General features: G+C 38.1%; 1 protein-coding gene across 1 annotated transcript in view; it reads right to left on the bottom strand.

Annotated features, from left to right (window-relative positions):
• Positions 1-13,117, bottom strand: part of LOC123562262 (GPI inositol-deacylase-like) — a 92,827-nt gene that overhangs the window by 17,690 nt on the left and 62,020 nt on the right. The window contains exons 19-21 of the mRNA XM_053526393.1: positions 7,498-7,615; positions 1,532-1,542; positions 1,261-1,316 (exon numbers count right to left, since the gene is read on the bottom strand). Coding sequence (XP_053382368.1) covers positions 1,261-1,316; positions 1,532-1,542; positions 7,498-7,615 — 185 coding nt within the window. The remainder of the gene's footprint in view (positions 1-1,260; positions 1,317-1,531; positions 1,543-7,497; positions 7,616-13,117) is intronic.

Genomic DNA, 13,117 nt, shown 5'->3' with positions numbered 1-13,117 from the left:
ACTGTGTCACACATTCATGCGTAGTTATTTTAAAATCCATGCATGAATGACAATAATATGGACTGGACACGCCCATCTATGCACTATCATGAAAAATGACATTTAATGTCTAAGTGTGACCTTGACCTGTGACCTTGACCATCGATGACAAAGATATGGACCGGACACGCCCATCAATGCACTATTCTTTAACGTCTAAGTGTGACCTTGACCTTTGAGCTACGGACCTGGGTCTTGCGCGCGACACGTCGTCTTACTGTGGTACATATTCATGCCAAGGTATTTGAAAATCCATCCATCGATGACAAAGATATGGACCGGACACGCCCATCAATGCACTATCCTTTAATGTCTAAGTGTGACCTTGACCTTTGAGCTACGGACCTGGGTCTTGCGCGCGACACGTCGTCTTACTGTGGTACACATTCATACCAAGTTATTTGAAATTCCATCCATCGATGACGAAGATATGGACTGGACACGAAAATTGCGGACAGACTGACAGACCGACAGACGGTTCAAAAACTATATGCCTCCCTTCGGGGGCATAAAAATGGACTCGAATATATCTCCAAAATATGTGTGAAGTAATGATGAAATTGATTGACTAAATCTATTGCTAGTGAAACTCTTAATTTGCTAAAAATAGCAAAAAATCAAAATCTTTTGTTCACTGTAGATTGTATATTAGAACCACTGTTAAAACATTTCAAAAGTAACATTATAAACGAAGAAATTTCAACCATTTTTTAAGTGTTAAGATGTAATAGCAAGTTTTAAAAGGCAGTACCTATTCCTGAAGAAAAGAAGAAAACATCATATATTTTAGAACTGGTAATTGCACATATCACAGTTGTATCTGTATTTTAAAATTCTTTTATACTGATATAGATGTATAGGTAAGTGAATATTTTCAAACTATGTCTTAGTTAAACGAAGGCATTTATATGTAAGGCCACCCAGCTGGCTTATGGAAGATCTGTGGTTTTACCCAGGTGCCCGTTCGTGATGAAATAATGCATGGAGGGGCATCTGGGATCTTCCTCTACCATCAAAGCTGGAAAGTCACCATATGACATATAATTGCGTCGGTGCGACTTTAAACCCAACAAAATAAAAATGAATAAATTTATATGTAACATAATAAAATACAAGAAAGAACTGTACAAAATTAGAAACATTAAGCCTTATATAGATTATAAGCAAAAATAAATAAATTAATTTCTTAAATCTTGAATCTAAGAGACTGGACCTACTTACTGTAGCACTGCCTGGGTAACTAGGGCAAATGGAACCACAAAGTAAGGTTTATATGCCTAGTGATCTACACTGAATACACCATCTGAAATACAAGAGCACATATTAGTTGTAACACTGAGCACCACAATTCTAAAGAAAAAAAAACAAAAAAAAAACATTTCAGCTGTAAATCCTGGGCTTAGTGTTACAGTCATGCTTAACTCACTATGTTTGTTCAAGTAGTACACGCATATGAATGAATCACTATAAGAGGCCCAATGCCAATACTTACTGATGATGTACCTACGGGCATCAACAGAAACATCAAAACAAATTCAGAGAGCATCAAAATTGTAAAAACAAGAGTGTTCCATAGATGACACATGCCCGATGGCATTTAATGAATTATGCCGATTTAGGTTTAGCTTGCTACGATTGGTTTGGCAACTTTCTACTGTGTCACATCATGCTTATTATTAAAACTGCATGAATACAAAGATATGAACGACAACGCCATCAATGCACTAATGAAAACTGACCTTAAATGTCAAGTGTGCCTGACCTTTGACTACGGACCTGGGTCTTCGTGTGACACTCGTCTTACGTGTACACATCATGCAAGTATTTGAAAATTCATCCATCGATGAAAAAGTATGGAACGGAACGCCATCAATGCACTATCCTTTAACTCTAAGTGTGACCTGACCTTTGGCTAGGACCTGGGTCTTGCAGCGACAGGTCTACTGGGACACATTCATGCCATAGTTATTTGAAAATCCATCCATCGATTGACAAAGATATGGACGACACGCCTTCAATGCACAATCCTTTAGTTAAGTGTGACCTTGACCTTGGAGCTACGGACTGGGTCTTGCGCGCGACACGGTCATACGTGGTACACATTCCATGCACAGTTATTTGAAAATTCAATTTCCATGAGGGAAAAAGATATGGACCAGACACGCCCATCATTGCACTATCCTATAACGTCTTAGTGTGACCTTGACCTTTGAGCTACGGACCTGGGTCTTGCGCGCGACACGTCGTCTTACTGTGGTACACATTCATGCCAAGTTATTTGAAAATCCATCCATCGATGACAAAGATATGGACCGGACACGCCCAACAATGCACTATCCTTTAAGGTCTAAGTGTGACCTTGACCTTGGAGCTACGGACCTTGGTCTTGCGCGCGACACGTCATCTTACTGTGGTACACATTCATGCCAAGTTATTTGAAAATCCATCCATTGATGACAAAGATATGGACCGGACACAAAAATTGCGGACAGACCGACAGACCGACAGACAGACGGTTCAAAAACTATATGCCTCCCTTCGGGGCATAAAAATATTTCGCAGAGATCTTTCTGGTGGTTCATGGAAGGAAGCTGTTCAAAGAGTTTTCTATTTCAGCTTTGGTATTCCTAACAAGTTTGGTGAAGATCCATTCAGATTAGTATTAGAAGAAGTTGTTTCAAGTTGTTTTTTTTCTATTTTTAGCTCTTGTGGCTCCTAAAAGGGACCCTGAAAAACCATCTGAACAAATTTCGGAGAGGTCCATGCACGGATGCAACAGGGATCCCCATCAAGCAGTTCATGAGAAGAAATTGTAAGTTTTCTAGTTTTAGTGGTCAAAAGTGGTCAAGCAGAATCATCTGAGTATAACTGAGATTTCTATTAAAAGGATATTACAGATCAAGTTTAGTGAAGATCCTTCAACTGGTTCCTGACAATCACTTTTTCAAGATCTTTCTATTTTTAGCTCTGGAAACGTGTAACAATGCTCTCAAAACATGAAATGCCCCCTATGCATCCAGTTTAATTGCACAAGGAACGAAATTATTGCTACTTTAATAAAGTTTACTGTTCGTCAATGTTTACATGCTTTGCCTTGCCTCAAAATTACAGGGTCATCCTGTCAGACAACTCCCTAAAAGTTTAGTGATCTAGCAAGTGTCTCAAGTATGTGTAAGTGTTTTAAGTTTCCGTAATGTGACCTTTATCTTTAGCTATGACCTCAAAGTCACAGGTCATCTACAGGTATTGACAAACATCCATATCAAGATTATGACCTTATGGCCAAGTGTTCTTAATGTTATTTTGAAACGGTTTTAAATGTTCCGGTCATTTTAACTATGACTTTGACTATAAACCTCAAAATCGATAGGGGTCATGATAAACCTCTATCATCTGTTCATGACCTTCGCCAACGTTCTCAAGTTACTCCAGAAATCCGTTTAAATGTTCTTGTATGTGACTTTAACTTTGACCTAATGCCTCACAATCGTGCATCTGAGCGGTCATGACAATTCCGCTTCAATCTCAATCTAGGCCAACCATCTCGAGATATTATGCCAAACCGTTTTACTGTTCCTTTACACTGTGACCTTGACCTTGAAACCTACTAACTCAAAATCAATACGGGTCATCTACTGGTCATGACAACGTCCTATCACTTCAGATCCTAACCCAAGAATCTTGGTTATCATCAGAAAATGTTCCAACTGTTCAATGTCACTGTGACCTTGAATCTTTACAGACTGCTCAAAATCAATAGGGGTCATTGCTGGTCAGACTCAACCTCTATCAACGTTCCCTGACTACTAGCCCAAGTGTTCTAGTTAACATCCGGAACACTTTAATGTTTCAGGTCCGTGACAATGGACCATTAACATACAGATCCCAAAACTAAAAAGGGGTCACCGCAGATGATACTAACCTTCCTATCAACTTAGATCCTAGGCCAAGCATTCTTGAGTTAATCATCGGAAACTGATTGTCTCTTACAGACCGACCGACAAGAAAGACCGACCAACATCTGCAAAACAATATACCCTCCTTCTTCGAAGGGAGGCATAATAAACTTAATACAGAATCATACAAGGACACTACACACCGAATTTGGTGAAGATGCATAAGTGAGAAGAAGTACTTGTAATAAGTTTTTTCCCTCTATTTTAAGCTCTGGTGGCCTAAAAATGGTTCAAGCTGGACAACTAAACAAAGCTAAAAGAGCTCCATGTCTGGATGCTATAGAAGATCAATGAAGTAGTGATGTTGTTAAGAGATTTTTTCTATTTTAGCCCTATATTCATTTTTGACCTTAAAGGGACCAAGCTTAACAATTTGAACAAACTTGAGTGCGGACCATACAAGGATGCTATGGACCAAGTTTAATGAAGATCCATCATGTGGTTCATAAAAATGATTTTAACGTTTTCTATTCTTAGTTCTGGTGGCCCCTAAATACAGTCACACTGAACTGTTGAATAAACTTGAATGAGGATCATACCAGGATGTTAAAGAACAAGTTTGGTGAGCATTCATCAAGTGGTACTTGAGGAGAAGTTGTTTAAAGTTTTTAATTCTATCTTTAGCTTTGGCAGCCTCAGAAGGGGCCAATCATCACCTTCTGAACAATCTTGAGAGAGGTCCATACAAAAATGCTTCAGACCAAGTTTAGTGAAGATCCATCATTAGATCATGAAAAGAAGTCATCTGACTGAAGGGTTTTCTAGTTTTTAGCTCTGGCAGCCCCTTAAAGTGGCCAAGCTGAACCATTTAAATAAAACTGAAAACTCAATACCAGGATGCTACAGATCATCAAACTGTCCTCTCCCCAGGATTGTACTAAGGAGATCTTAAGGCTTAAGTTAAAAGTTCCCCTTACTAAACTAGCCAACCTGACTGTACCGAAATCTCAATACCAGGATGCTACAGACCATCAAACTGTCCTCTCCCCAGGATTGTACTAAGGAGATCTTAAGGCTTAAGTTAAAAGTTCCCCTTACTAAACTAGCCAACCTGACTGTACCGAAATCTATGTGAACTCAACTTTAAGGTAGTTCTGCACGTTTGATAAACTGGAAGCAATGGCGTAACGTCTTTTATTCGGAAAACGTAGAATAAAGCCTGGATTCGGCGTACCGAAATGAAAATCATTTTATGAATTAATGGCAATCTGTGAGTAAATTAATTACTGTTGCATTGTTACTATCTTTCTAAAGCTAAAATATAATATTAAAACATCCGACACGTTAAATAATTCAAAATTATGTCTTAAAATTGGCATGCAATGTGCGGTTCACTTTAATCATGGTCAACTAGAGCTGCTTTTGATAAAAGCGCATGTCTCACACAACTGCCTAATCATCTAAATAGTAAGTCTGCCTTTTATATATATTTAGTGAGTCTAGATGGACATGTATGAATGGTTCAGTAATTTTTGGTCATGTGAGTCTAGATGGACTTGTACGGATGGTTCTGTAATTCTTGGTAAAGGGCCATAATTCCGAAGTGCCTGGGCCGATTTGGATAGTTAATGAACTTGGCCAAGGAGTTATTGGCAAACACATTTTGTTCAAGTTTGGTGAAGATCGAATGAGAAATGTCCGACTTAGAGTGCGGACAAGCTTTGTGACAGACAGACACACACACACACACACACAGACAGGAGTAAATCAATATGTCTCCCACACCACTGTGTGGTGGGAGACATAAATATCTTGAAAATAAGCACACAGACCTAAACATTTTATTTCACCAAATGTTTATTTAAAACTCTGAGAAGTTTCATTAAAATCTACGTTGTAGAAAACTTTCTATTTGCGAAAATGTTATGAAATTTATGATTTTCCCATAGACTCAGATTATGAAAAATTGCATGAGGACCAAATTTTTCAAATCAGTCTAGCAAAATATCAAGCACACGACCCTATCATTTTTATTTGCTTAATTTTCTAAGTATATTCTGAAGTTCTGAAAAATCAAAGTTTAATCAAATTCTACATTGTAGAAAAAATTTTGATCCGGACGTGCAGAACTACCATAACCAATGTTCTCTGCTGATAGGACAGACTTATCAGTAGCACAGAACACACTACACACTTTATCACAAGCAAAATTCACATAAAGCCCAAGTTTTCAGCTGATAGACCAGAGTCATTAGTAACACAGAACTCAACTTTAGCCAGTTTTCAGCTGATGGACCAGAGCTATCTGTAACATGGACATCAGCTCTGGTCAAAGTTTTCAGCTGATGGACCACAGTTATCTATAAAACAGAATTCAGCTTTAGCCAAAGTTCTCAGCTGATGGATCTGAGCCATCAGTAATACAGAAATCAACCTTTGCCAAACTTTTTATCTGATGGGCCAAATATATCAGTAGCAGAGCCATCATCTTTAGCTTAAGTTCTTAGCTGATGGACCAGAGCCATCAGTAATACACCGTTTGCGAAAATTTTCAGCTGAATGACTAAAGCTATCAGTAATAACTAAACACAAAATTTACCTTTAGCGAAAGTTTTAAGCAGACTGACCAGGGCCATCAGTAACACAGAACTCACCTTTAGCGAAAGTTTTCAGCAGACTGATCAAAGCTGTCAGTAACACAGAACTCACCTTCAGCCAGTTTTCAGCTGACCGACCAAAGTCATCAGTAATGATTAAACACAAAATTTACCTTTAGCAAAAGTTTTCAGCACACTGACCAAAGCTGTCAGTAGCACAAAACTCACCTTTAGCCAAAGTTTTCAGCTAACTGACCAAAGTCATCAGTAGCACAAAACTCACCTTTAACCAAAGTTCTCATCTTACCGACCAAAGCAATCAGTAATGCAGAACTCATCTTTAGCCAAAGTTTTCAGCTGATAGACCAAAGCCATTAGTAGCACAAAACTCACCTTTAACCAAAGTTCTCATCTGACCGACCAAAGCAATCAGTAATGCAGAACTCATCTTTAGCCAAAGTTTTCAGCTGATAGACCAAAGCCATTAGTAGCACAAAACTCACCTTTAACCAAAGTTCTCATCTACCGACCAAGCAATCATATGCAGAACTCATCTTTAGCCAAAGTTTTCAGCTGATAGACCAAAGCCATTAGTAGCACAAAACTCACCTTTAGCCAAAGTTTTCAGCAGACTGACCAAAGCCGTCAGTAACACAGAACTCACCTTTAGCGAAAGTTTTCAGCTGACCGACCAAAGCCATCAGTAACACAGAACTCACCTTTAGCCAAAGTTTTTAGCTGACTGACCAAAGCCATCAGTAACACAGAACTCACCTTTAGCCAAAGTTTTAGCTGAGTGACCAAAGCCATCAGTAACACAGAACTCACCTTTAGCCAAAGTTTTAGCTGACTGACCAAAGCCATCAGTAACACAGAACTCACCTTTAGCCAAAGTTTTCAGCTTACTGACCAAAGCAATCAGTAACACAGAACTCATCTTTAGCCAAAGTTTTCAGCTGACTGACCAAAGCCATCAGTAACACAGAACTCACCTTTAGCTAAAGTTTTCAGTTGATAGACCAAAGCCATCAATAATACTGCTACACAGAATGCTGGCAGAAGGATACCATAGAAACGCACAAACTGTAATGATAAATTGACACTTTTTATGCCAATGATGCAAGAGGGACTGACATTTTATGTATATTGCTATCACTGTGGAACATACAAAACTAAACTGTCCAGATTACCTGTAAATACACAGATGTTTGTGAAACAAATGTCGTTCTTCATTCAATTTGCAGCAGTTTAAGAATTAAGAAATAATGTATAGAAAAACCATGTTTGTTTTTTAACGTTATTAATGCACGGAAAGAGGTTATACGTCTGCGGAATAATTTCAAAAGGACGTAGCCTAAGTGAATTATTCTGATGACGTATAACCGATTTTGAGTGTATTCACACGATTTTGCTATACATTATTTCGATTCTAATATGCCCTTAATCTAAAACTGTGGACAAAATATAGTAGCGCTCTTTCTTGGTCGCAACAAAAACATTGATGTCATCTCACGTTAAAGTCACGTCATTTTAGCATAAGCATGTGTTAACAGAAACAAACATATCATAATATTATATATTCTATATTTCCAACATTCTGAAGGTCAACCAGCTTCACCTTTTGAATCTTCATTATTGAAGTGATCATTATGTTTTTAATCTTCAAAAATTAATGTAAATAAAGTGCATTTAACTTTCAAATAATTCAAACACATAATTTTGCATTGATATTCAATTTTCTAAATAAATAATAACATTTACATTTCTGTGGAATTTTTAATCTATACAAAATAACACTCTTTAAATGTTTGTCTAAGGAAATGATGTATTCTGCACTTAAGAACCCAAAATCTTAAATATTTTTATTAGTATAGCAAAAGGCTTTTAACTAAATTGCCATTAATTCTCCTAAAGGTAATTAGTTAATAGCAATGACATTTCAAATGATTATAAGGCCCCTGCATGTAAAGTTCTATTATCATTTTTCAATAGATTTTAACTATATTTGTTTAATATTCAACTTGTAAACTTGTAAATTGGAAATTAAACAATAATCTAAACAGTTTAATAGAAGTAAGCTAATACTAGTGTGAGATTTCCCTGTTACTGTTTGTACAATTAAAAAATTTCATCCCCAGACGCACTAGTTACACTCAGTATCTTTAAGCATTCCATAATACAGAAATAAGTCTGGCGATATTCAAACAAGAGGGTCATTGTGGCCATGAGGCGCTCACCTGAAACTCAGTATTTCACATTGATATATATGACACAATCACTGTGTTCAGGTGAGCAAAAAAGTTAACACCAGATGACAGACGCAGACCAACTGCAAGTTTATAAGGTATTCTAACATGACCAACAAATAACCTACATACATGTAGAGCAAAATCTATCTTGGGTTATTCTGCAATAAACCACTCGCGTGCAATGACGTCATCCGTTCCAGGTGTGTAGCACGGTTGTAAAAAGTAGTTACCATGTTTTCTAACACTGTTGACACTAGTATGTCGTGTTAGAATCGAAATAATAAGTTCCTAAGTTCGATTTATCGTAGAATAACCCAAGTTTTTCGTTCTTATGCGAAACAACATATCACTCAGGCATATGGCCTTCGTGATATATTCTTGCGCATAAGAACTCGAAACTCGGGTTATTCTACGATAAACCATGTTTGGGAACTTATTATTTTTTAAATATAATGTATTATTATAATTTACATAGCTTTAGTTCAGCCTAACAATGCTCTTAGAAGATTATCCAGCATCATCTCCAATCTCAGTAAGAGTCACAACTTCCCAACATGCAAGAGGATAGTAACTCGCACCTTCTCCATACATATGTGAAGGATATCAACTCTTAACCTTGCCCATATGAAAGAGAAGGATAGTAACTCAACCTTCCCCACATGCAAGAGAAGGATAGTAACTCAACCTTCCCCACATGCAAGAGAAGGATAGTAACAGGCTGTCAAGCATACCCTGACAAAAAATTAGGGCTAATTTTAGGGCAATTTGTACAAAAAAATAGGGCTAAAATTAGGAATTTGGTATAATTTTAAGGAAATTTTAGGGCTAAATTTAGGAATTTTCAAATTAAAATATGGACTTTAAAGACCATGTATTGTGCTTACCTTTATGTGACTGACATAAAAGTAACTCACAAATAGTGCTTTATTTACAGAAAAGACGTCTACCACTGGTAAACTGCTTTGAACTGTGCTAAACTGTTTTTTCTGAATTAGAAGAACTTTAAAACAACATTTAAAACATTTTCTCTTTTTGATCATTGCAAAAAAGTTAAAAAATTAGGAATTTTTGTGAAAAAATAGGGCCTTTTTAGGAATTTCCTTTGATTTTTTTAAAAAAATAGGAATTTAAGCCAAATTGAAAAAAAATAGGAAAAAGTAGGAATTTCAGGGACGCTAGACAGCCTGTAGTAACTCTAACCTTCCCCACATGCAAGAAAATGATATTTACTCACACCTTCCCCACATGAAAGAGAAGGATAGTAACTCACACCCTCCCCACATGCAAGAGAAGGACAGTAACTCTAACCTTCCCCACATGCAAGAGACTGATATTAACTCACACCTTCCCCACATGAAAGAGAAGGATATTAACTCACACCTTCCCCACATGCAAGAAAGGATATTAACTCACACCTTCCCCACATGAAAGAGAAGGATAGTAACTCTAACCTTCCCCACATGCAAGAGAAGGATAGTAACTCACACCTTCCCCACATGCAAGAGAAGGATAGTAACTCAAACCCTCCCCACATGCAAGAGAAGGATAGTAACTCTAACCTTCCCACATGAAAAAGAAGGACAGTAACTCTAACCTTCCCCACACGAAAGAGAACGATATTAACATATTAACTCACACCTTCCCCATATGCAAGAGAAGGATAGTAACTCTAACCTTCCCCATATGAAAGAGAAGGATAGTAACTCTAACCTTCCCCACATGCAAGAGAAGGATATTAACTCACACCTTCCCCACATGCAAGAGAAGGATAGTAACTCACACCCTCCCCACATAAAAGAGAAGGACATTAACTCACACCTTTCCCACATGCAAGAGAAGGATAGTAACTCACACCTTCCCCACATTCAAGAGAAGGATAGTAACTCTAACCTTCGCCACTTGAAAGAACGATAGTAACTCACACCTTCCCCACATGCAAGAGAATGATTGTAACTCTAACCTTCCCCACATGAAAGTGAAGGATAGTAACTCACACCTTCCCCACATGAAAGAGAAGGATAGTAACTCTATCCTTCCCTACATGAAAGAGAAGGATAGTAACTCTAACCTTCCCCACATGAAAGAGAAGGATATTATCTCACATATTCCCCACATGAAAGAGAAGGATAGTAACTCTAACCTTCCCCACATGAAAGAGAAGGACTGTAACTCTAACCTTCCCCACATGCAAAAGAAGGATAGTAACTCTAACCTTCCCAACATGAAAGAGAAGGATTGTAACTCTAACCTTCCCTGCATGAAAGAGAATGATAGTAACTAACACCTTCCCTACATGAAAGAGAATAATAGTAACTCTAACCTTCCCAACATGAAGGAGTAGGATTGTAACTCGCACCTTCCCCACATGCAAGAGAAGGATAGTAACTAACACCTTCCCCACATGAAAGAGAATGATAGTAAATCTAACCTTCCCCACATGAAAGAAAAGGATAGTAACTGACACCTTGCCCACATGAAAGAGAATGATAGTCACCCTAACCTTCCCCACATGAAAGAGAATGATAGTAACTCTAACCTTCCCCACATGAAAGAGAAGGATAGTAACTCTAACCTTCCCCACATGAAAGAGAAGGATAGTAACTGACACCTTGCCCAGCCCACCCACTTAGCTCAGTAGGTAAGAGCGTTGGTCTACAGATTGCGGGGTCGTGAGTTCGATCCTCGGGCGGGTGTATGTTCTCCGTGACTATTTGATAAACGACACTCTGTCTGAAATCATTAGTCCTCCACCTCTGATTCATGTGGGGAAATTTGCAGTTACTTGCGGAGAACAGGTTTGTACTGGTACAGAATCCAGGAACACTGGTTAGGTTAACTTCCCGCCGTTACATGACTAAAATACTGTTGAAAAATGGGATTAAACCCAAAACAAATAAACAAACAAAGACATCTTGCCCACATGAAAGAGAATGATAGTAACTCTAACCTTCCCCACATGAAACAAAAGGACAGTTACTCTAACCTTCCCCACATGAAGGAGAATTATAGTAACTAACACCTTCCCCACATGAAAGAGAATGATAGTAACTCTAACCTTCCCCACATGAAAGAGAAGGATTGTAACTCTAACCTTCTCCACATGAAAGAGAAGGATAGTACAAAATGTAACTCACACTTTCCCCACATGAAAGAGAATGATAGTAACTCGATCTAACCTTCCCCACATGAAAGAGAAGGATTGTAACTCTAACCTTCCCCACATGCAAAAGAAGGATAGTAACTTAAACCTTGCCCACATGAAAGAGAAGGATAGTAACTAACACCTTGCCCACATGAAACAAAAGGATAGTTACTCTAACCTTCCCCACATGAAAGAGAATGATAGTAATTCTAACCTTCCCCACATGAAACAGAAGAATAGTAACTCTAACCTTCCCCGAATGCAAGAGAAGGATAGTAACTCTAACCTTCCCCACATGAAAGAGAAGGATAGTAACTCTAACCTTCCCCACATGAAAGAGAATGATAGTAACTCTAACCTTCCCCACATGAAAGGGAATGATAGTCACTCTAACCTTCCCCACATGAAACAGAAGAATGGTAACTAACCTTCCCCACATGCAAAAGAATGATAGTTACTCTAACCTTCCCCACATGAAACAGAAGAATAGTAACTCTAACCTTCCCCACATGAAAGAGAAGGATTGTAACTCTAACCTTCCCTACATGAAAGAGAATGATAGTTACTCTAACCTTCTCCATATGAAACAAAAGGATAGTTACTCTAACCTTCCACACATGAAAGAGAAGGATTGTAACTCTTACCTTCCCCATATGAAAGAGAATGATAGAAACTCTAACCTTCCCCACATGAAAGAGAAGGATTGTAACTCTAACCTTTCCCACACGAAAGAGAATGATAGTAACTCTAACCTTCGGCACATGAAAGAAAAGGATTGTAACTCTAACCTTCCCCACATGAAATAGAAGGATTGTAACTCTAACCTTCCCCACATGAAAGAGAAGGATTGTAACTCTAACCTTCCCCATATGAAAGAGAATGATGGTAACTCTAACCTTCCCCACATGAAAAAGAAGGATTGTAACTCTAACCTTCTCCACATGAAAGAGAAGAATTGTAACTCTAACCTTCCCCACATGCAAGAGAAGGATAGTAACTCTAACCTTCCCCACATGAAAGAGAAGGATTGTAACTCTAACCTTCCCCACATGAAAGAGAATGATAGTAACTCTAACCTTCCCCACATGAAAGAGAAGGATTGTAACTCTAACCTTCCCCACAAGAAAGAGAATGATAGTAATTCTAACCTTCCCCACATGAAAGGGAAGGATTGTAACTCTAACCTTCCCCACA

This window comes from Mercenaria mercenaria, chromosome 2, assembly GCF_021730395.1.
Source record: "Mercenaria mercenaria strain notata chromosome 2, MADL_Memer_1, whole genome shotgun sequence".
Taxonomy (NCBI): domain Eukaryota; kingdom Metazoa; phylum Mollusca; class Bivalvia; order Venerida; family Veneridae; genus Mercenaria; species Mercenaria mercenaria.
Note: the sequence above shows the minus strand (reverse complement) of the source record. Positions and strands in the feature narration are given on the sequence as shown.